The 23,240-nt window shown below is 46.3% G+C and overlaps 2 protein-coding genes across 7 annotated transcripts in view; one reads left to right on the forward strand and one right to left on the reverse strand.

Moving 5' to 3' along the window:
* On the reverse strand, positions 1-8,643 carry TMEM80 (transmembrane protein 80). Of its 3 annotated transcripts, none has more exons than XM_074586617.1 (6): positions 8,229-8,643; positions 4,953-4,969; positions 2,827-2,920; positions 2,622-2,714; positions 1,061-1,313; positions 1-132 (listed from the first exon to the last, which is right to left on the reverse strand). In XM_074586617.1, exons 1-5 carry the CDS (start codon positions 8,641-8,643, stop codon positions 1,108-1,110), a joined length of 825 nt encoding a protein of 274 aa, XP_074442718.1. In that variant the 3' UTR covers positions 1-132; positions 1,061-1,107. The 3 variants fall into 3 exon arrangements, with proteins under 3 accessions (XP_074442718.1, XP_074442719.1, XP_074442716.1); XM_074586618.1 differs by having other exon boundaries at positions 17-132; positions 1,068-1,313; XM_074586615.1 differs by lacking the exon at positions 1-132 and having other exon boundaries at positions 1,003-1,313.
* Positions 8,325-23,240, forward strand: part of DEAF1 (DEAF1 transcription factor) — a 26,873-nt gene continuing 11,957 nt past the window's right edge. The window contains exons 1-9 of one of the 4 annotated variants that reach the window (XM_074586611.1): positions 8,325-9,206; positions 10,259-10,356; positions 10,749-10,878; positions 13,536-13,682; positions 14,505-14,644; positions 15,369-15,434; positions 16,331-16,457; positions 18,243-18,371; positions 19,123-19,251. In XM_074586611.1, coding sequence (XP_074442712.1) covers positions 8,939-9,206; positions 10,259-10,356; positions 10,749-10,878; positions 13,536-13,682; positions 14,505-14,644; positions 15,369-15,434; positions 16,331-16,457; positions 18,243-18,371; positions 19,123-19,251 — 1,234 coding nt within the window. In that variant the 5' untranslated portion in view covers positions 8,325-8,938. Of the gene's footprint in view, positions 9,207-10,258; positions 10,357-10,748; positions 10,879-13,535; positions 13,683-14,504; positions 14,645-15,368; positions 15,435-16,330; positions 16,458-18,242; positions 18,372-19,122; positions 19,252-23,240 lie in introns of those variants that run through there. The other 3 variants (XM_074586612.1, XR_012586938.1, XM_074586613.1) reach the window with 3 other exon arrangements.

The raw sequence follows: 23,240 nt of genomic DNA on the forward strand, positions 1-23,240 counted from the left end.
ACGTGGAGCAGCAGCAGCAGGATCAGGAGGGTCGTTTGCACACATCCAGGCTCGCCCCAGTCTTCCTTTGCGCAGCTCAGCTGCAGCCTAGGGTCTGAAGAAGATGCTCCGCACTTCAAACGCTTCTTAGATCTAAAACATTATTTATTTGAATAAATAAATACAAAAATAGGAAATTCTGAATGCAAAACCTGCTTGTACAAAACCCCGAGCAAATTCCCCAAGCTTTACATTAATACAAATGTATTTTTGGTACAGTAAAAAAAATCTGAAATTGCACATAGTTCTTCATTTAAAAGACAAGGCTTGAATGTAGTCATTTTTACAGAACCGTGGAAATAAACACATGTAACACCAAACAGAAATACATCTGACAACATTCTGTTGGACTCTTAAATAGGACAGAGGGTGAGCGAATGGTGAATGTTTACACTCATCTTAAGGCCGTCCTACTCAAACAAACCTACTCCCACACTTCTTCTGCCTTTGGCCTCTGCGTCAGTGAGAACCGGCTGCCCAAACCGTGCCGCTCGGCTCTCCGGGGATGCGCAAAACTCAATTCAACTCTCTCCCACTGGGATAAATCAGGTACTGCCCTACTAACGTCAGGGAAATTACCACTGGGGGCTGGGAAGACAAATGAGAGCAGGAGAGAAACTGTGCCCTCGAACAGGGACGTGTCTGTGGCAAGGCAGAAGTGAGTGCGCGCGCATTGGCCTGATTCATTTCTGTGTCACTTGGGTTGGACGTTGCGGCGATGTCGTGAAAACTCACATCGTCCCAACAGCATGCAGCCAGACGATGTGCTGGCTACTGTTCTGAGTTGGGAATGAACGTCTAGTGTCGGTTCTTGACGAACACCAGAGCATTAAGTGCTTTTGCTGAATCACCTCTTGCCTTTGTCTGGAAATACGCTGAGTGATGAGAGAGTGAAACACAGCTGCTAGACAGGATATTCTCCCTACCGTTCAGGGAGATCTCCCCCCAAAAATTTGCACAGAGTAAAGTTTTACAGGATTTTTATATGCAAAATAATTAAATATTTGAAATATAAACTCACTCTTTACCGACAAAATGTGTTGAAAACGTGTAGACGACTGCTAAGGTTTAGCTGACAAAAGCAGCAATGGCTACGACCTTCAGTAGCGACTCCAGCCCGTACGTAAAGAGGAGGAGAGCGTTTAGAATGACATCTGCTTTCAGCACGTAAGTTTGCCACACCAGGAAATACACAGACAGAATCACGCTTCCCACCGTCATCACAAGGCTGAGCCCCAACGGAGCCTCTTCTTCCGTCAGGTTACCCTTGGAACCTCGAAGGAAACAAAAAGCTGATATGAGTCTTCGATTTCTTCTGACAGTATCACAAGCCACAAGTCTAGAGTATTCCTCTTCAAAAAAGGCTCTAGTTCTCACAGCTCAGAGTACTACGAAATCCTGGCCTGAATCAAGGCTCTGTCAGTAAACATAAGAACAAACCCCAACACCAACGGCCAATCGATTTCTTGCTGCCCGAAGTTGATCTGAAGAGCAATCAGTTGATGCTCAGAGTCAGGACGCCTACCTTTTCTTACCGCAGATAAGCAGTTCTGAAGCTGCAATCATTTTGATCGCTCAGCTGCTTAGTCAACCACCACATTTTCCCCCAGTCCCCCCCAGCACTTCGCATGACAACTCGGTGCCTGCGGTGCACATCTAAGAGCATCCAATCCTCGTTTTAAAATCTTAGGCAATATGGAATCTTCTGCATTCCCTGCTAATCTATTCCTATTTCAAATTACTATCATCATGGAGAAGCTGCACCTATCTCTTCCTTGCATCTTATTTCCAAGCTAGTCTCGGTAGATTTTGCTGTTTAACTGCCTTAGACTTGAAACTCGCTTCTGTATTCACCCACCAGGCTCCAAGCAAACATCTGCAGGGAGCTTTAGGCAGAGGCTGAATTCAGCCCTCCAGCGAGTCAGCTGAACTAACAGAGACCCACCTTGCATAAATGTCCTGGGAATATCGAGCACAGGTTTCAATAGTAACTTGTTTTTCTAAAAAAGGACTTTATGAAGTTTTAGCAAGCTCTGGACAGGGGTCAGGAGGCCCTTTATGCTCTTCTGTATCAGGGAAACGAAGATGTTGGAACTGGCAGAAGGGGGGGAAGGGAAAGGTGCAGTCGAGGTGGCAGCCGTACGCCGCTCAGGGACATGCTTGGCATTACCCGTTCCACAGGGCTCCGGCCGTTTGGTTACTCATGTTTGTTGCCGGAGTGGTTGAAAGGAGCCGTATCGCCTCAGTGAATGGAAATGTCGGTGTTTCGGCGTGTTCATTCTCACAAGTCACGCTCACTTGTAAACAGCATTCCGGCTGTCCCAGTTATATTGCTTTCTGACAACCCAGCTATTGTTTTTAATGGCATTGTAGATTATATTTCATATGAGAGCACATTCTATTTGGCCCTCTGGCCAAATCTATCGATCCGTCAGATGAAGTTTAATGACATAAACAAACAAGAGTCTCCAAATATCTGCTTGTTTGCTAAACCGGCATGTTTTGACACACACTCAATTTCAAAATGATGACTGTTTAAAGACTATGTTCCACTGAAAAGGCACGGTGATAAGATGACATACCCAAGTATAATCGGAGCACTTCAAGAATGGCCATAACGAAAAGCAAGGCAAGATCAGGAGCCAGGAAATCATCCGGATAACTGAAAACTTCACCTGTGGAATAAGACAGTGTAAACAAGCCAGGAAAATACAGTAGGCACACAGACAAACCACAGCCGTGTCGTAAGCACACAGCCTATTCTGTGTTAGAATACGCGCAACTTACTTTTATAAACAATCATTGCCAGAGTTGCCAAGAAGTAAAAGATGTAATAAATCCCATTTATATAAAATAGAATCTGTAAAGGAACAGACGACAGCTGGTAGCTGCTGTTAAGGATTTCTCATAGCAGTGAGGTGGGATCCATTTCATAAAATCGCCCTTTCCCAGTAACCTCAAAATACACTGCTGGGCCTTTTTATACTAACTGGTTTGACTACGGCTGGCCTACTGGGTAGGGTTCAGAAAGTAACCCGAGACTGCAAATACCAGACTTAGGATAAAAGCTCGCTGTTTCAGGTTTGGCTTTAGTTCCTTTTTTCAAAAAAAATTATTTGGTTTGCAGTGGGGCATTCATTAGCCTAAGGAAATGAGGGGGGTGGGGTGCGTGCGTACATTTCCCCAGACAACTTCTGTACCTGCTGGTCAGCCCTGAGCGAGTTGAGGGAGGGCTGGCAGGCTCCAGTACATCAAATTCCTGTACGTTACGGAAAATGGGTGGCTCTGTGAAGCAGACAGTCCCCATTACTGCCCACACGATGGAACGTCTGCAAGCTGCGCTCTTCGCGCTGTGCCTGAGAAAGGCCACCGGCTCAGCTTTGAGATGTAAATGTGTAAGAAACAGACTGCCTTAATTCACTGCTCACAAACCAAACTATTGTATACTAGATAATATTTAGCTCTAGTTATGTGCCTGTCAACGTGGATCCACTGCCAAGGTATTTGAGAGCTCCGCAATCCACATCCCCAGAATGCCCCCGAAGGACAGGGAATACGGCACAGTCATACAGACAGGGAGAGATTCCTTGCAGGTTGAGGACACACTGGTCTCAGCTGGAGCCATCCTCAAGTCACAAATTCACTCGGAATTAGCTGCCTGCGCTCCACCGGGAGTCAGTGGAGATGGGAACCTTCCAGCCAAGCAGCTCCTGAGCAGGGCGGGGAATGAACTGAGGGTGTTAAACCGCATCAGCTCCCGCTCTGACTGCAAGAGGAGTCAAAATGCCCAATTTATAGGAGGTACCTCACAGTCTTTGAGAGCCCACCCTCCCCCCAGCCCCGGACAGGCACGATTCCTACACAGCAGGTACCTACAGACTGAAGGAATCATTTTCTCTTGAGGCGCGGCAGCACGTTATTCATGCAATAGAGGAGACGCACGTAGGACATCCTGGGGCTTCACCACATGGAGAAGTTGGAATGTGGCTCCAACAATCCAGAAAGTTTGGCCATTCATGCGCATTTTTGGTAACCAAACGATACCAAATGCCTTTCTCAGCCTTACATAATACACTGTAATTTATATAAGGAAGTTATCGGTGCAGATTTCATTACTTCCACATCTCTCTCTCTATACTCAAAGTATTTTTTATCCTCCCCTCTCTGCCCCAGCCCTTCTCAAATCCTGATTATCTCCAAGCAGGGATTTCATCCCAGGCATCTTTTACAGGAACTGCCCATCCAGTTTCTGGAGGGAGCACCCACCCACGCGTGGTGGATGCATTCCAGTTCCCAGAGCGGCTCATTTTATTAAAACTGAACCAGGTTTTTTGTGTTTTTCCAGTTGAAGGAAGGTGGAGCAAAAAAATTACTAGATAGGTTCTAAGCATGGAAATCTCTGAAGCCAAGGGTGTCTCCTCGTTGGAGGTTACTTAGATCTTGGCAGGAGTAAAGGCAGGGTGAATTAACATGAGAGAAGAGGAAGTACTACTGAAAGCTGCTTTTCCTACCTCTTGTCGGCTGTGTCAGCTGTCTGTGAGCTGTGCTGCGTGGGGCTTGTGCCCATCGGGCCACAAACCCCATTTTTAGCCTCGCTTCCTAAGGAAATGAGTTACATGACCATAAAACGCGGCTGCTGGCCCTCAGTCAACGCTGCAGGGCAGGTTCAAGGGGTTTGTGCATGAGTGGGAGCTGATCGGGGCACAGTCTCAGCAAAATGCTGCAAAAACATCTTCCCTTGGAAGAAACGTTTCACCAGTTTTGCTTCCTATGGGTGGTGCTGATGATGGAAAACTCAAAGAATAACACAAAAATAGCATTGCGCAGATTTATTAGGCGGGAAGATGCGAATGCATTTCAGCCAGTCTTCCTGAAGATTCCCACGTCAGGGATGAAAGGTACGAAAAGGATACAACTGATGAAGTTCTTCCTTTCCGTTGAGAAGGAAAAAATAAAAAGAAGAAAATGAGTCTAAATATTTACCAAAATTGCTACAGAAACATTCGAACAACTGATGTTACTAGAGCGGTCAAGCATGCTTATAGACATTTTTTTCTCAGTTCACTGGAAGACTTACTATTTTCTCAGATCATGCAGTTCAGGGGCCAAAAATAACTTTTTCAAATACATTAATTCTAAAGTAATTTGGGTGAAACCCCTGTTGTGAAAAGTCACTTTCACTGAGGAAACCATCCCTTTCAAAACTTAAAGAAGTACACAGGCATCACCTAGAACTTGTTTATCCTGTCCTTTCACAGCAGATGACATTGATCCCTCTAACTATGCAGGAACGAGGGAAACATGCAAGGGAACCAGAATGTGCCATTTGGTTTTAAATTGTGAGAAAGCGTTTGTGTAGAACACAGGGCTCCCCAGCTCCTCTAAATAACATCCCTCCAAACCGGTTCCCTTCAAAAGCAAAGTCATTCTATGTAAAACCTTAATACGTTCTGATCAGCCACAGAAGTCATACAGAATATTTTCCATGAGCTAACCAATACATTTACGTTTTTCTTCCTTTTTTCTGCAAAAACACAGATAAAATTCCCTTGCAACACGATGGCACTGACCTACTAGAGTACCTCTTAAGTAACTCATTAATATTCGTAGCTTCTTTCAGACACATGAGGAATTGAAAAGTTTCGATCTCTATTTCACAGAGCAAAACGGTCTGTGAAAGGCCGTTTCATCCATCTTCTCAGAGACATCTCATTATCATCATCAAGTCAGCGGGACATACCTCACCATCTTCATCCCTGGGCTTCTCGAGGTTAATGTCCTCATCACCTAATAGTTTTATGCAGTTGGGCCCAAATTAATCCCCACTAACTTTAGGCACCTAATTAAAGTATCCAATTTGGGAACGCAGTGGAAATAGGCAAGCGATTTTAGAAGGTGATTCATACTGGCTGTGATGTGAAATGATTCACCTGGACGTGCTTCATCTTCTCTCCACTTTCTGTAAAGGCACTGCAGGCTCCTAACAGACTCGTCCCTTCACTTAGCCAAAATGCGTTTTGATGAATGCTTTATTTCTTTTTGCAGAATGGGAGGTAAAGGTTTCATTACACATCTTGTTCTGCAGTGACTAATGGTTAAAGATGTGTTTGTACTTATACCCCGGTATAAACCCTCATGTGAAAGTAACGCCCTGTATTAAGATGATGTGCTTCCTTCCTTGCACAGCAATAAGGAGATGTCTCCATTTTAAAGTTATTTTAGACTGTGAAGTAGGATGTTAATTTGAAATACCACAACTACATGTGCAAACGTGTTATTATTCTGTGAGAAGTGTCTGGATATGAACTTTTTCGGTATAAGCAAACACTAAGCTGTACCGGCATAGCCTCCTCCGTGCTGGGCAGCTACGCTGCCGTGATGCCAGTGGTATAATTAGGGTAGCACAATTTCACCTTACAGGCAACCCTTAGTGAATTCCCTAATGGCAGTTCCCCAACTTTATTTTTATTTTAAATAATTTTCCACAAGAGGGCACTGACCACATTCTTGCCATCTGTTCCGAGGACGGGTTTGATAGCCACTGTTATTTAGCATATGCTGCCTCCCACTGAGCAACAGGGGACATTTCACACGGGTTAAACAAACCCCACAACACGCCTGTGAAAGGGATACTGCAGTTAACTAGTAATTATTATGCCAGTTGAATATCTAATTTCAGGTATAACAGCAGGCTGCTAATCCCAGCACCCTGAGATCCTCTCACTGCTGGGATTAATGAAGCCTGCATTGCTGCTGGGGGAGTTTAAAATTGAAAAGTGAGCATTCTGGCACAAAGAAAGAAAAAGAAAAGAGTAACACTTTAAAAGCATTTATATGGAGCACACAAACTTTGTAGCAGCAAGAACAGCATCCTGCTAAGGGGGGCACTTGCAGTAGTGAGACCCGGTGTAGTGACTCCCCTGCCTGCAGGCTGGCACACGATTTCTGCCTGTTGGAAACCTTGTATTGTCCAGAAGAAAACAAAGTGTAACATCACTGTTTTCCAGCTGTATCAGTTCTGTAACGTAGGCCGGTCACTCCCAGGCAACAAGGTATTTGCATTTGGGATGAGCATGGATTGTGAGCCCGAGTCCCATCCTTGGGCGGGAGGAAGGCATGTCCGCCCCACAGCCCTGCTCTCCGACAGCCCTGGCACCAAACCCTGCTGCCCTTCCCGGATGGTTTTGCAGGCAACAGCCACAGACTCCGCTCCAGTTAAGTGTTTTATACAGCAAAAGCTTGACTACTTATCCAGGCTGCTCTTGATTTTAGAAATGATTGTCAGTGACACTATGCATGCTTACTTGAGGCAGAACATAGCCCATTTTCTAAGAAATGGCTTAATTTTTTTTTCTTAATGCCAAAACTGTATTACAAGCATGCAGCAGCTATAGTCAACATTACCCAGCACACCTTATTACACAAACTTGTTTTCAGGACTTGGTGAAACACTAATCGTTTAACCCAAGTTTTCAAAATCAGCTTTGTCTACCTAGGTCTGAATTTATATTTTGGGGGGAAACCTTTGACCTCTTTGAAAGAGAGATAGGGCAATTTTTTATACTGAAAGAGGGGAGATTGAGATGAGATCTGAGGCAGAAATTGTTTGCTGTGAGGGTGGTGAGCCCCTGGCCCAGGCTGCCCAGAGAAGCTGTGGCTGCCCCATCCCTGGAGGGGTTCAAGGGCAGGTTGGACGGGGCTTGGAGCAACCTGGGCTGGTGGGAGGTGTCCCTGCCCAGGGCAGGGGGTGGCACTGGATGCCCTTTAACGGTCCCTTCTAACCCAAACCATTCTGTGATTCTATGATTAATTATTTTGACCCCGCTAATGAGCTGGAAGAACTTTTTTTTTCTTCTTCTCTCCCTCCACCCCAAGAATCCCAGTGGTTCATAATTTGAACCACTACAGCTACCACTACAATTTGAACTACTACACAGCTACCGGGATTTCCTTCAGGGTGTCGGCGCTGTCGCGACAGGGCTACCGGGCTGGGCTGGGCTGGGCTGGGCGCCGAGGCCTAGCTAACCTCGGCCCCCACCTCGCTCTCCCCGTATGTCCCCCCCCCCGCCTCAAGCGGCGAGAGGAAACCTCGAACACGATGGGGAATAGCCACCCCCGGTCACCCACCGGAACGCGGGGGGGAGGGAAGAAAAAGGTTCTGTCGGTATCGATGGCAACGCGCCGCTCACCTCGCCTCACGACAGCCATCTTGGCGCCACGCCCCGCCCCCGCCGGTCCTCCAGCGTCCCAGCAGCCTTTGCGGGGCGGCCCCCTCCCTCCCCTCCGCCTTCGGGTGCGATCGGAGCGCTCGGCCCGGTTCGGCCGCTTTCGGGCGGATTCGGGCTCTGCACGTTCGGGCCGACGAAGGGGAATTCGGGCGCGATCGGAGCGGACTCGGCACCGCTCGGCTCCCCTCGCGGCCGCCTCAGCCGCCTTCGGGTGCGATCGGAAAGAGACTCGAACGAGCTCGGGATTCTTCGACCCGCCGGGCCGGGCCGCTTCGGGGACTCGGCCCCGCTCGGGCGGGCTCGGGCTCGCCGCCCGATCTGTCAGGTACCGCTTCGGGCCGCGTTCCGGCGGGCTCGGCTCGGCCGCCTCCCGCATTGGGATTGGCCAGCCGGCGGGGAAACCATCGGACGAGGCCTGCAAAGACTCGGGACACTTCGGGCACCATCGGAAACGGTTCGGAAACGCTCGATTCCGCCCGGGAAACACCTTCGGAACCGCTCGGGACAGCTCGGCACCGCTCGGACGCCCGCCCAAAAGCGCTCGAGTGACCTCGGAGAACCGTGTTCTCCCCCCACGGGACCCCCCTTAGCGGGACCCCCGGGAGCGGCCGGCGTCGGGGCCCGCTCGGGCGGGCTCGGCTCCCCCCGGTTTGACCGTCCGCCCGCCTCGGATGGAGGACGCCGACTCGGCGGCGAAGCAACTGGGCTTAGCGGAGGCGGCGGCCGCAGTGGCGGCGGCGGCCGCGGAAGGACCCGAGCAGCAGCAGCCGCCGCCGCAATCGGCGGCCTCGGAGGCGGAGCCGGAGGCCTCGGAGGAGGAGGAGGAGGAGGAGGAGGCGGAGGCGGCGGCGGTGACGGTGATGGCGGCGGATGCCGAGCACATGGAGATGGCAGCCGAGCCCCTGCCCAGCGCCGACGAGGCCGCCGCCGCCTTCGCAGGTCAGGGCGGGCGGAGCGCGCATGCGCAGCCCCCCTCAGCCCCGCCGCCTCAGTGCAGCCCGGCCCGGGCTGCGGCACCCGGGGAGGGCCCGGCCCGGCCCCGAGCCCCCACAGCCGACCCCCGTCCGCGGGGCCGGGGCCGGCAGCACCGGGCCTTGGCCCCCGAACGGCTCCCGGGCCGCACACGGAGCCATCGCCCTGCGGGGGTGCTGTGGAGAAGGGGCAGGTCCCGGCTGCGGCCCGTGGCGCTCCCTGCACGCAGGCAATCACACTCTCCTCGCCATTACATGGCACAACGTAAAGTCAAACGAGCAAGAGCTGCCTGTGCGCGTCTAAAATTACTGAGACGCTGTCTCCCGTTAACAAAGTGCCCTGAAACATGCAGAATTTTGAAGGCAAGCTCTCATAGGCAGGATGGCAGGGGGGTTGGAATGAGATGATGTTTAAGGCCCCTTCCAACCTAAACCATTCTATGATTACATTCTGTGATATGTTTCAGAGTCCTTCATACCTAGATCGGCATCTCCATGTGAGCTTCAGACTTGTTTTTTCACTCTTACCCTGTGTGTGTACTTACAAACCTCTGGTTTTAGTTACACAGTCAAGTAGGCGATACATCATAGAAACATTTGGCTCTAAGTTTAGACAGTTTTTACCTGGCCCAAGCGTGCAGGTAATAGCACCCTAGAAATTAATATATGGCAGAGGGAGAGTCAGTTCCCTTTATCTTGATGTATGCCGGTCACCCCTCTTTTAATAAGTGTCACAGTTTGGTGTTGTTTTTTTTTAGTACAGATTCAATATTCATTTTTCCCTTTGTTCATCACATGCTGATAACTACTGTTATGGTCTGAAGGAGGGTTAAGGCATGTTCAACCCAAAGCTTAACAAAAATCAGAATGATTGTGTTTATAACAACTTAAAAGGTGCCGTGAAAAATGAAATTAATTTTGAATAGGAAGGAAATGCAATTACAATTTTTGATGTTTAGCTGTTTATCAGGCTGTCTGGATGCAGCAGAGTATTACCTTCATGTCTGTTTTACATTTCAGAAGTCACCACCGTGACAGTAGCCAACGTTGGTGCTTCTGCAGACAATGTTTTCACTACATCCGTGGCAAATGCAGCTTCAATTTCAGGACACGTGTTGGTAAGTCCCTCCTTTCATTTGAGTCCCATGTACTTTCTCGTTGTAAATGAAGAGCTTGGTTTATGTTTGAGCTGTAGTAAGGCCAAAGATATGTTTTCATTGTGATATGCAGGCTTTAAGCCACAAAACCATTAGCTGGATGACATAAGTTTTTTTTCTTTATCGCTTGGAGAGGTTTTTTTACCTTTCCACCCCCATATACTCATTCTGTAGTGGAACTAATGGCCTGGAACATGTAACCTTTGAATTTGGGTGTCTGAAACCTCAAAAACTAACCTACTAACTGGCATATTGATTGGTGGTTTTGGGTACCTTTGAGAAGCTTTGGGGGAATACTAAAATACATTGGTATTTTAACTCTTATCAATTTAAACTCTTTATTTCTTCTATAGTCTGGGAGAACGGCCCTCCAGATTGGGGACAGCTTGAATACTGAAAAAGCCACTCTCATAGTGGTTCACACAGACGGCAGCATTGTAGAAACCACAGGGTTGAAGGGGCCAGCAGCACCTCTCACACCAGGTATAAGGCCATCTGTTTTCAAAGTGTCATTCTCCTGGAGGGGTCGCTTTTTCTCCATTTTAATTGTGTTGCTAGGATTAAAAAACATTATGTGCATAATATTATGCCGTTGCCTTATAAGGATAGTTTGTCCCCTCTTCACATGGTACTTCTTGTATTTCTTGGGAGTAGAATAATACTTTTTTTGTGGTTTGTTTTTTTTCCTGTCAGAAATACATTTCATTTTGGCCACCATGGTTAAAGATAACAAGAAGAGGTTCATTCAGTATATCAATAGAAAAAGGAAGACTAGGGAAAATGTAGGCCCACTGACGAATGAGATGGGCACCCTAGTGGTGGAAGACACAGAGAAGGCAGAGCTACTGAATGCCTTCTTTGCTTCAGTCTTCACTGTTAAAGCTGTCCCTCATGAATACCAGGCCCTGGAGGCAAGGGGGAAGGTCTGGAGAGAGGAAGAGTTTTCCCCAGTAGAGGAAGATCAGGTTAGAGACCACTTGGCCAAACTGGACATCCATAAGTCCATGGGCCATGACAAGATGCACCCACGAGTGCTGAGAGCTGGCAGATGTTATTGCTTGGCCACTCGCCATCATCTTTGAAAGGTCATGGAGAACAGGAGAGGTGCCTGAGGACTGGAGGAAGGCCAATATCACTCCAGTCTTCAAAAAGGGCAGGAAGGAGGACCCAGGGAACTACAGACCGGTTAGTCTCACCTCTGTCCCTGGGAAGGTAATGGAGTGACTCGTTCTGGATGTCATATCCAAGCACGTTCAAGAGCAGGAAGTTATTGGAAGTGGTCAGCATGGATTTACCAAGGGTAAATCATGCTTGACCAATCTCATGGCCTTGTATGATGTTATAACTGGTTGGCTGGATGAGGGCAGAGCAGCAGATGTCATCTACCTTGACTCCAGCAAGGCTTTTGACACTGTCTCTCATAACATCCTCCTTAGGAAACTGAGGAAGTGTGGACTAGATGAGGGGACTGAAAGCTGGCTGTGTGACAGGACTCAGAGGGTTGTGATTAATGGAGCAGGGTCGAGTTGGAGGCCTGTAACCAGTGGTGTCCCCCAGGGGTCAATACTTGGACCAGGATTGTTTAATGTATTCATCAACAACCTGGACGAGGTGACAGGCTCAGCAAGTTTGCTGATGATACCAAACTGGGTGGGGTGGCTGACGCCCCAGAGGGCCGTGCTGCCATCCAGCATGACCTAGACAGGCTGGAGGGCTGGGCAGAGAAGAATCTAATGAGGTTCAACAAGGACAAATGTAGGGTCCTGCACCTGGGGAGGAAGAATGTCAGGCACCAGTATAGGTTAGGGGTGGACCTGCTGGAAAGCAGCTCTGAAGAAAAGGACCTGGGGGTCTTGGTAGACCGTAAATTATCCATGAGCAAGCAATGTGCCCTTGTTGCCAAGAAGGCCAACGGAATTCTGGGCTGCATAGGGAGGAGTGTGGCCAGCAGGTCAAGGGAGGTCATTCTCCCCCTCTCCTCTGCACTAGTGAGGCGACAACTGAAATACTGTGTCCAGTTTTGGGCTCCCCAGTTCAAGAGGGACAGGGAACTACTGCAGAGAGTCCAGCGTAGGGCAACAAAGATGATTGAGGGACTGGAGCACCTCCCTTATGAGGAAAGGCTGAGAGAGCTGGGACTCTTTAGCCTGGAGAAGAGAAGGCTGAGGGGAGACCTGATTAATGTTGAAAAGTATCTAAAGGGTGGATTTAAGGAGGATGGAGCCAGACTCTTTTCGGTGGTTCCCGGTAACAGGATGAGGGTAACAGGCACAAGCTGGAACATAGGAAGTTCCGATCAAATATGAGAAAAACTTCCTTACGGTGAGGGTGACCGAGCACTGGAACAGGCTGCCCAGGGAGGGTGTGGCGTCCCCTTCTCTGGAGATTTTCAACACCTGCCTGGATGCAGCCCTGAGTGATGTGCTCTGGGCAATCCTGCTTTAGCAGGGGAGTTGGACTAGATGATCTCTAGAGGTCCCTTCCAACTCTGAAAAATTCTGTGAAATTCCGTGAAATTTTCTTATTCTTTTCCCAAATCCTTGCAAATAAGCTTCTTGAAAAATCATGCCCTGCTGCTGGGCTGTCGCACCCATCCCACCCCCAAAGGCAGATGGATCATTTTAATATTGATGATAAAAATACGAGTCTCCTAATTGGAGTTCTTTTTGAGTCTCCTAAGTGGGTGCTTTTTAAAGGGTCCTTGAATATAGTTTTATCTCCATTCAGGCCACTTGCTGATATTTAAATGTGGCAATAGCTGGTGTCTTTATTGCTGAGGTTGTTTTCACGGCTGCTTGGCAGTTTCCGTTCCGCCTGCAGGATGGCATGGCAAACCTTCTGTGGTCCAAAACACGTTACAGGATCGGCCTCTGGGAAGGGGGAGATCCATCCAGCTGCTTACACCACTGCAGGTTACAACCTCCGCGTTTAGTGTGCTGTTAGAGTGTCTTTCCCAAAGATGTCATTTTCAGAATGTTCAAGCTGAATTTTTTGTGGTGCGCCACGTAACTTCCATTGCTGTGGAATCGAAGCTGCTCCAGTTAACCGCTTGACAGCGTTGCCCCAGCCAGGCTGAGCGTGTGAAGGTATAGCCAACGTGCGTTTTGGTTGCTGTCACCTTTCTTTTCTTTTTTTCAAAGGACCGCAATCTCCTCCTACCCCTTTAACATCCGTCCAAGAAAAAACTGGAACCAAGTATAACTGGGACCCGTCTGTGTATGAGAACGAGCTCCCGGTGCGGTGCCGGAATATCAGTGGCATTCTGTATAAAAACAGACTTGGCTCAGGTAACCGTGACCTTCTTGCATGAGAAAGTGTGACAGCTTCTTCTTCACTTGGTGCACTCTTCTTTTAATCAGGCTACTTTTCAGGGCCAATCATAAGAAAAAAAAAAAAAAGACACTTTCCTAGCCAGCCTAGTCCCTTTGGATATTATTGTTCTCTTCTTCAGAGGCTTTTAAACTCTTTTCTTAAATCTGTGAAGATACAGGCTGCTGTGCAGTGAGTTTCCCCGGTAATATGTTGACTCTTCTAACATTCTTTTTGTCTCAGAAGTAGAACCGTGTTTCTCCAAAGCTCTAAAGAATCCCTGCTGGGACAGAAAATAGAGAGTTTGTCCCCTAATGGGACTCCTTAGCTGCCTTAGCCCCTCCTCTTCCCTTTTATCTCTGTGGGAAAGCTGAAGAAGCAGCAGCAGAAACTCGGGAAGCTGGACTGCACAGCACAGCGATTGCTTCATGGCTAGAGAGTTTTTCTACATGACCAGAAGGATTAGAAATTTAAGTGCAAATTAAGGAAGGGCTTAAATTCATGGTGTTTATGCAAGAAAGACTTATCTTTCTTGGGGATGCGTACTTTTTTCTGGCCTTCCGATGCACTGGTGATGCCCAAAGTTGGAGCTTTCTAAACTTGTGCAGTCGTTGTCACAGCCAAGATAATAAATGGGCACGGTTATCGTAGAGCAATGAGAAGTAGCAGATGGGCGTGTTTGCTGATTGCTATAGATTAACTGCCATTTTGTTCAGCAATTTCAGTATTTACTTCTTTAGGAATGTGACAAAATGATTCTTAACCTTTGCTAATAATTCCTTTCTTCTGTTTTATTTCAGGAGGCCGTGGTAGGTGCATTAAGCAAGGGGACAACTGGTACAGCCCCACCGAATTTGAAGCTATGGCGGGACGAGCCAGCAGCAAAGACTGGAAGAGGAGCATCCGCTATGCGGGGAGGCCGCTGCAGTGCCTTATTCACGTAAGGTTAAGTTTGCTTCCTCCTCTCTGCTGGAAGGGACAGGTGGAGCCTGGGCAGAGTCTGCCCAGCGCTGCGGTGCAAAAGCCTGTGTGCTGCTGCTGCAGGGTTATGTGGGATGGTGCCGTGGGGCAACTTGGAAGCAAAACTTTGGTTTGGTTGAGAATCAGTGATGCGAGAGGAATTTTTCTAGATGTATTTTCAAATAATGTGATACAAATCTTGCTTGTACTTGGAAAGGGGTTACAGTTTATGCAGGCTGAAGTCCAGCTTTGATCTGTATCGCAGAAATTGAGAAGTGAGTTCTCACCCATGATACTGTAACTCAATAACCTGATCTGCTTAATTCTGTTTGCCTGACAAACATATTCTTCACTTGCACCTTTTATTGAGTATCACTTTGGGTCCTTTATTTCCTGCAGCGTCCAGGAGTCTCATGGAGAATTTGGCATTGCCATTAGGTTGGCAGCTGATTTCTGCTTGGGCAGAAACTTTTATCAAGTCTCAAATTCATACATCCTTGCCTTTTGATTTGAAAATTGTTTGTTCTTCCTTCGCTCTCCTCCCATCCACTATACTATCATGTAGGAGATCTGGCCTCTGCGTGGGGTCCCTGGGAGGGAACGGCTGTGTCTCTCTGGGGGCTGGCTGAATCTTTTAGCAGAATACGCTCCTGCTCTCAGTGGTTTTGGTGACTCATGCTGAACTAGTAATCTTCTAATTTCAGGATGGGATTTTAAATCCTCACGCTGCCTCTTGTACTTGTGCTGCCTGCTGTGATGACATGACTCTGGTGAGTTGTAGGTTTTATAGCCGTTCGTTTTAAAACAATTAATCAGTCAAGCTGCCACAGCTATTTGCGAGTAGGTTATGAGTGTCCTAGTAATGTTCATGAGTACTATGGTTTCAGTGTGCTTCGTCCATGCTTCGTAAAGAAAGGAGATAAGGAACTGCTAGCACTATTGCGTAGCAGCCTCAGTAAAACTGGGTGATACTTAATTTTTTTCCTTCCTTTTTTTTTTCTTCTGAATTATTTATGTAAAATGTCTTTTGGAGATGTCACAGCTATTTGTGATTTTTGACTGAAATTTCACAATTTTTTGAGCTGGAAAAAATGTTTTAAAAGGTAGTAATGTAATATTTCATGCTGGGTCCATGTTTTCGTATTAAACTGTTTGGGTGGGTGGGTTGGTTGGTGGGTTGGTTTGGGGTTTGGTTTGTTGTTTGTTTGTTTCAAAAATGAAGTCCTGAAAGCAGAAGTCTTCAGTTTGACTTGAGGTAATGTTTTGCATCTCTTTTCTGCTATGAACTGGATAATTTGCTTGCTTCCTAGACCTGAAACTAACTGCTTCCTCTCTTCCCCTCACTCTTGTTCTCTTTTCTTCCACCACCTTGGCCAGCAGTTAATTATTTGCCTGTTTCTGCTCCTTAAATCATAGTGGGAAGAGGCTGAATCTGTTCCTTTGCAGCTGGAGGGAGCTGATTGTAACATTTTTTTCAGACTTCTTTTGGCTTGGAGAAGTAGGAGCTTTTTGGTCAATTGTGGCAAACCACACATCTTCCATGGGAATACGTGCTGCTTGACCTTAGCTGCATCTGCAAAGATGAGATTAAACCCAAAGTCCCCAAAGAGGTGCTTCAGCTAATGCCTTTTCCTTTTTTCTTTTTTTTTTCGCCTGTTTTGCCTAGAGTGGCCCTGTACGACTCTTTGTACCATATAAAAGGCGGAAAAAAGAAAATGAAATGCCTGCAACTCCCGTGAAGAAGGACTGCCCCAAAAACATCACTCTGCTTCCTGCCACAGCTGCTACTACATGTAGGTTCTTTGGAAAAAATTGCTTCCCTTTTTTGATGAAGAATTGCCACACTAGATATCAATCAGTGGCCCCTTGGAACTAGCCAACTGAGAAAAATGTCTCTTTTTTTTTGCCATTTCCTTTTCATTGGACAGTTTCATTGGCTCAGAGGCTTTAGCTAATTTCCCTTCCTATTTTGTAGAAACTAGCACAGTGTTGCCACATTGGGACTGCAAGTGAAGTAGGAAAAAGCGCAGCTCTAGCCCTCCAGGAGACTGGGTTTTAAGCATCTTAGGATCCTTTTGCAGTGAGCAGTAGGTTTCCTGTTTTGTTCTGAGAGTGGTCTGGGTTATATTTCCTCCCTCTACCTGCTCTCTCAGCCTGGCAGCGCGGGGGGAGTCGTGGAGTCCTGGCCTTGGTCCGTAGTGGCTGTCAGGTAGGTTTGTCACAAATGACAATTGAGGTTGAGGGAAAGGATGGTCCTTTTTTTGCTCTGCCGGAAATTACCATTCCGTCCCCTGAGCTTGGTTTTTGTCCTTCAGAAGCTGGTGAGGGCTATGGAGTAAGATTTGTGCTATTTCTTGAAATACGTAGAAAAGTAGGCCCTAAGCAGCTGGAATAAAATCCGCAGCCTGAAAGTTGTTAATGAAAAGAGGCAGAAGGTGACGCTTTCATCTGCAAATTCCTCTCTAGCATTCAGGACACGCTTTGTTACTTACTGGGTTTGATTGTCAAACCATCTGTGTGAGAACAGAAATTAATTTGCAGGCTTATCCAGCTCACACGTTCCCAGTCACATTCATGTGTCCTCCTGCTCTCATCACACTGGCATCATCTGGATGGTAACATTACAAAGTGAATTGAGGAAGCAACAGAAATCCAAAAAAGAACAGCCAAAAGTAAGATTAGATTACCAGCAACAGGAGGAAGGGAAATAGACAAGGATTCTGTAGAGTTTAGTTGGTTTTTTTTTAATCCTCCCAAATATGGCTTTATTAAGGTGAGGTGCTGTGAGGTTGCACGTTTGCTCCTGCTGGCGTTGGGAGAGAGGAGAACTGCTTGTTTTGGCAGCAGCCACAGATTTCAGCAGGCGTAAATCTGTAGCCTCAATGTCTTAAAATTGAATTTTTGTTTGCGAAAAGATCCTTCTGGCTGAGCAGTGTGCCACAGAATCAGCCCATCACCAATTAAAGGTGCCAGATTAATTAATCCTGTTTAAAAAGGGTTTTAAACATTTTGGAGCCACGCGGGTATATTCATCCAAAAAGATATGGGGATTTGTTCCTTGCATTGGCCAAGCATGTTACATCACTCTGTGTAGAGGCAACTAAAACTGTCCAGCTAACCAGACTGCCACAGAATTCGTTGTAATCCCCAGGGTTTTTATGTTGATTTAAGTAGTAAGAACTGCTAAAGTTGTAATAAAGTAGGATCACGCAGAAACTGATGGGTTTTGTGGCCCCACTGAACCTTTATGGTAGATGTTAAGTCATTGCTCATACAATAATTGAAAAGGTGGTGATTTGGGAGGCATTATGTTCTAAATTAACATTATGGCCTTGCACACCTGGAGAATAACCAGAGGCCTGCAGGAGGACAGCAGCGCCTTCGAAAGCCAAATGGGGCTTTTATTCCCATTTCTGATTGCATTGGTCATAGGCGTGATCCAAACTCGGGTGCCGCAGGCCGTTTACTGATCTGTCAGTTCTCTGCCTTTGGGTGATTCGGAACAGGGATAGCAACAGCTAAAGAACCAAGCCCTCCGCGCTGAGTGTTAATTATGAAAGTACTTCTAATATTTCCAGTCACCGTGACTCCTTCTGGACAGATCACTACCTCCGGTGCTCTGACATTTGACCGTGCATCAACAGTGGAAGCCACGGCAATTATCTCGGAAAGTCCGTCCCAGGGTGATGTTTTCACTGGAGCCACAGGTAAGAGTTCAGGTGTATGTCTGCTAGAGAAGGAGAAAAAAAGGTTTGGACGCCCATTGCTATAGGAAGAAGCATTTTGAATGCCGCACGAAGGATTTATTTCTCAAGAGCTTACAGAGAGACACTATATGTATCCCTCTGTTCTTCCTTTGAAATTATTTCAGCAGCTTGAAATCTCACCAGTTGCACAAAAGAAGTTAGACCTTTTGTCCAGATGTTGCAGCTGCTGATGTACACCTCTGCTGATTTCTAGGGTCTTCTGGTCACCTCTGCTATTTTTTTCACTCCTCTTTTGTCCTAAAATGCTACCAAAAAAAAAAGGAAAACTATCTGAGTGTTGAAACCAGGTGAAAAATGCCAGAATAAGTCAAACAAAATATAAATGCACGCCATATATTTAAGTTCTTTCAATTTGATTCGTACATGGGGTTGTGAGCTCTGCTGAGGGAACCATCCTGCTCTGAGAACCATAGTTTGGAGTCCTGTGATTATTGGAAATATAAAGGTGCGCGGGAGGGAAGACGGCAGTAACCTGTGCCTTCAAAAGTGAAAGCAGAGAGATGAAATCAGTGCAAGACTGCCTTGCTTTTAAGTGTAGCATCATGCTACTGTTCCTCATTTGCAACCCTTGGAATTATCATGGAGTATAGAAACTTGTATAAAATGTAAAAAAAATATGGGTGAAAGAAGCGTAAGAACGGCCCAACAGCTGTGTTATCCAGTGATTCATAAAACCATTGTTTTTCTGCAGTTCAAGATACCAATGTCCAGCCGCCGTGCCGGGTCAGTCACCCCGAGCCTCATTATCCAAGTTACCAGGACAACTGTCAGATTTCGCCTTTTCCAGAAGCTGCACTGCCAACCTCTCATCCCAAAATTGGTACGGTTTATGTCTGTAATGTGAGACGCAGTTATCAGTGCTTCAGTTTACTCTCCTCTTCTTTCTCAGCAAAGGGAAAGATTGAGGCAGAAAAAGAAACATTTCTCTGTTTTGCTTATGAGTTTTGCGGTTATTAAGATTTGGAAAAACAGATTTTCCATTCTGTGGAAAGTTTTTCACTCTGTTGTTGAGAAATTTGATTTGTTGGTTCCTACCAGAGGAGGCTGTTGCGATCCTGCTCCCTGAATCCTCTTGCAATCCCCTGCCTTTCCTGAGGCTTTTGCTTCAAGGCTGTTGTCACCACTTGGGCACTGTGGCTAAACATTTAGTGTTCCACCTGAGGAGACCACCCCCTTTAAAATTAGGTCACAGAAGCTTTTCTAAGTGTTCTCACATCTGTGTAGGAATCCACGGATAGGTGCTGGAGGCAGTTTTGGGCAAGTTTGGTGTGCTGCTCTCCCATCCAACGTCACTTTTCCATCCCTTTGTGCTGGAGCGATGGGTGCTGGTTAACAGGAGCAGCGAGAGCCTGCCCTGCTGGGGTCACAGAGACTCTGGGGTAAAAAAGGAACAGACGGCATGAGAAATGATGAGTGCAAATTAGGCCTTTAGTGTTTGATAGGACGGCTTAAACTGATTATCAAATACCTCTTCAAATGTAATTATATTACGTCAACTTAATGACCTTTCATTTGCCTGTACTGGTAGAAACTGGAAGTGTTGAAGAAACTGGAATTGCAAATTTGGAGTGTTGTTCTTGTTTTATGTGTCTTTATCGAGCCTGGACAAGAGATATAGCCGGGAATGATCTGCCACTGGCTGGCTGATGGATTAGGCGATTTTTAGGACTTTTACTTCTCTAATTTCTATGATTCTGTGAAGTTTCTCTGATACTTCCTGATCTCGCTGACACAGAGGATCTGTAAGACAAGCAGGTTTTGATCCCTGTTACTGTTCTCTCAGATGTCAAGAAAAGATCATGCAAACGTGTTGTATTCCTTTGTGCAGTCTGAAGTCTTTCTTCTTTAAAGCCTGTGTTTTCCCCTCTCTATGACCTTTTATTTACTTACTTGGAGCAGCACAGTGCGTTCCTGCTCTGTCCAGAATGAAATCTTGTTGGTTTTAAGTCTTAGTCAGATCTTGATGTTACTAATTAAACATTGATTTTTATTTTTTTCACTGGCGAATACTTTCTCTTGACTGATACACCTATGCCAAAATGAGGAATCGGAAGTAATTCCCATTAGATAAGTTATCAAATGCCACGCTGTGATAATTATTCTGCTGGAAATGTAGGAGTGGGAAAGGCTCTTCTGCAAACAGCTACTGATAAAAGACCAGTTTATCTTTTACTCATATCTAAGGGCAAATAGTTCTAGTCAGGTGCAAATGGATTGAAATTACTGTTTTAATTAAGGGCTGTTGAGCGTAAAATGTGGGTTTGCCCGTGTGGTGAGCTTGCAATGCTGTCTGTCAGAAAAGGTCACTCATGTAATGCACAGAGACTTGCAGTACCGTGGGGTTTGGGATTTGTTCTCTCTCTCCAAATCCGTGCAGGATTATTTCAGCTTTTGCTGCTTGCGTGAAAAACTACCGGGTGTGACTTGAAAAGGGTTAAAGTGTTAATACACTTAAATTAATTGATCTCTTGGAAGATATTCAGTGTTCAGTGCAGTCTTGCCAGAAGCCTTGTTTGTCTGCGGATGCTTTACTAAGAGGAGGTTCACTGTGAGCGGGACTGCTGGAGTTGCAGCCTGATACAGGAAGGTCTGGTGGCCTTTGCTGTTCAGGACAGTATTTACAGTTGAGTTTTTTCAGGACGGTATTTACAGTTGAATTTTAAGTACCGTTTGATGTGTAGTTAAGATATTTTCCCCGAATGGGGGGGTGTCTGCTGGTCTGTGTTTTTAACCAGGTTGTGCAGTTTGCTGTTCTGTGTGAGAGAGGTTTGAGGCTTGTTTCTGCCTTTCTTTCTGGAGCCACCTTAGACAGACCAGCGTGCCAATATCTGCCCATGGGAAACTGATAATAAAGTAAATGAGAATAAAGTGCCTTTCAGATGCTTCACCCTCTACATTTCGTTCGGGAATTTCCCTTTTAGCAAATTTCTTAACTCTGGTTTCAAGGAAAAGGATCTGGCTCCAAGAATGGTCCATTTTAATGAAAACAGTAGTTAGTACACAGCAGCGGCGCCGACGCTGCCTGTGCTGTCTGCGAGGCGCTCCCTTGTAACGCTGCAGATGCTCAAGGACGTTGTCAGTGTATTATCGTGGGTAGCATCAGCGGTGCGGGGAGGGGAGGACAAGCTGGAGGCACTAGAGGTGTCAGAGTGATGCTTCTCAAGGGAGAGCAGACACTGGTTGGATGCGAATAGGATTTAAATGCCTCAGCGCTTCTGAAGTTATATTCCCGGCAGTGTTCAATGCTGCTCCGAGGGCCACAGCATCCATCAGTTGGAACAGTCCTGCGTTTATTATATGAACATGTCGCTCACTATTTAAAAGTCAAGGTAGCGAATTGGCATTTGGTGCCTGGAATACTATCAGCTCTGCCCTTGACAATGCAGAACTCTCTGGGAAGAAATGTGGTTTCTCAGCCTGCAGAATTTACTGCTTTTTCTGTGTGCTTTTTCTGAAACTCCTACCTAAAGATGTAAGGAAAAATCCTGAAATAGACTATTAGTCCATTTTAGGGTAATCGGACTGCGCAGCCCCAGTGTTGGTGGTGCCCTCTTTTCTCATAAACAATTTGCTGAGGAATTTAGAGTCAGCTATTGGTAGATGTGAATATCTTGGGCTTAATTTTATGGCAGATGGCGAGTATTTATTGCTAGAGTTAAGAGTTAAATTTTGGAAAAGTAAAGCCAGATAAGGTTTGTTCCTGGAAATGTGGCCTGAGGTGAGTTTGTGCTGTGTATTGTTGGGTTCTAGATTTAATTTCCTCACGCTGTGGTCTCTCACTGTATATGCAAGCCTAGTGTTGTGAAAAGTAGATGTTTTAGTGACACAACAGCTGCTGGTTTTTTGAAACGTTTGCAAGGATAAGGCTAAGACAGACATTGTTGGTTTTCTAAAACTTTAATTTTCTAACACAGGCTTCGGGAAAGGGAGGACTGCGGAGCCCTGATAATTGAGGGAGTTGGAGGCAAGTTCGAGGCAAGTGTGATGAGGTTACCAGGGCAGGAGTTCAGCTTCGTCCTGGTGGCTTCCTACAAACGGCAGTTACTGCTAAGATTATGGTTAGGGTATGAAAAAGTAAAGGCTGCAACAGGCAGCAAAAGCTGCAAACCCAAATAATTGGGGTTTTTTTCTTCTTTTAATGCCCCTTGCCATATATTTAGAAGTATTGCTGGGCTTCTGTGCTTTTGTATTTTGTTTCATACCTGTGGCATTCTAGTTTATACAAGAGTGAAGAGTTGTAGTTAGGATTCTGGAGGAAAGGGCCGTAGACAAGAAATTGCTTTCTTGAGAACTGTCTGACACAGTAAATGTAAAGCAAATGTCAGGAGATGTTAGTGTCTGAAGCTAAAACTTCCATCTGGACTGTATACACCCACTCTCGCCTTTGGGATTAGGCAAGGAGAGGTTTCGGAGCCGCAATGAGCATTGCTGTTCGGAATATTTGAAACAGATGCATATAGCTGTGAATACCTTTTATTCAAATTTTTGGTGTTTCAGTGTGGTGCATGCATTTCTATGCCCATAGTTTGTTTTCTGGGTAGGATGTAGGATGAAGGGGTCCAAGGAAATCACAATTGTTGAGGGCTTTTTTTTTTAAAAGGCTTCTCAACCGGTGTTTTTGGAAAGTGCATGTTTGTAATACGTGTAATTTTGAGGTGATGATAACTGGCTTGGTTTTATTGCAGTCTTTGGCCAGGGTTATGGTTAAGATCAGAGTCCAGGAGGTGTAGGGGTGTGTGGTGTGGATCAGTCCCTATTTTTTGCAGTTGTGCAACGTAAGAATTGACATCTGCATAGTGATGTCCTGAA

This window comes from Larus michahellis, chromosome 4 (genome assembly GCF_964199755.1).
Source record: "Larus michahellis chromosome 4, bLarMic1.1, whole genome shotgun sequence".
NCBI lineage: Eukaryota > Metazoa > Chordata > Aves > Charadriiformes > Laridae > Larus > Larus michahellis.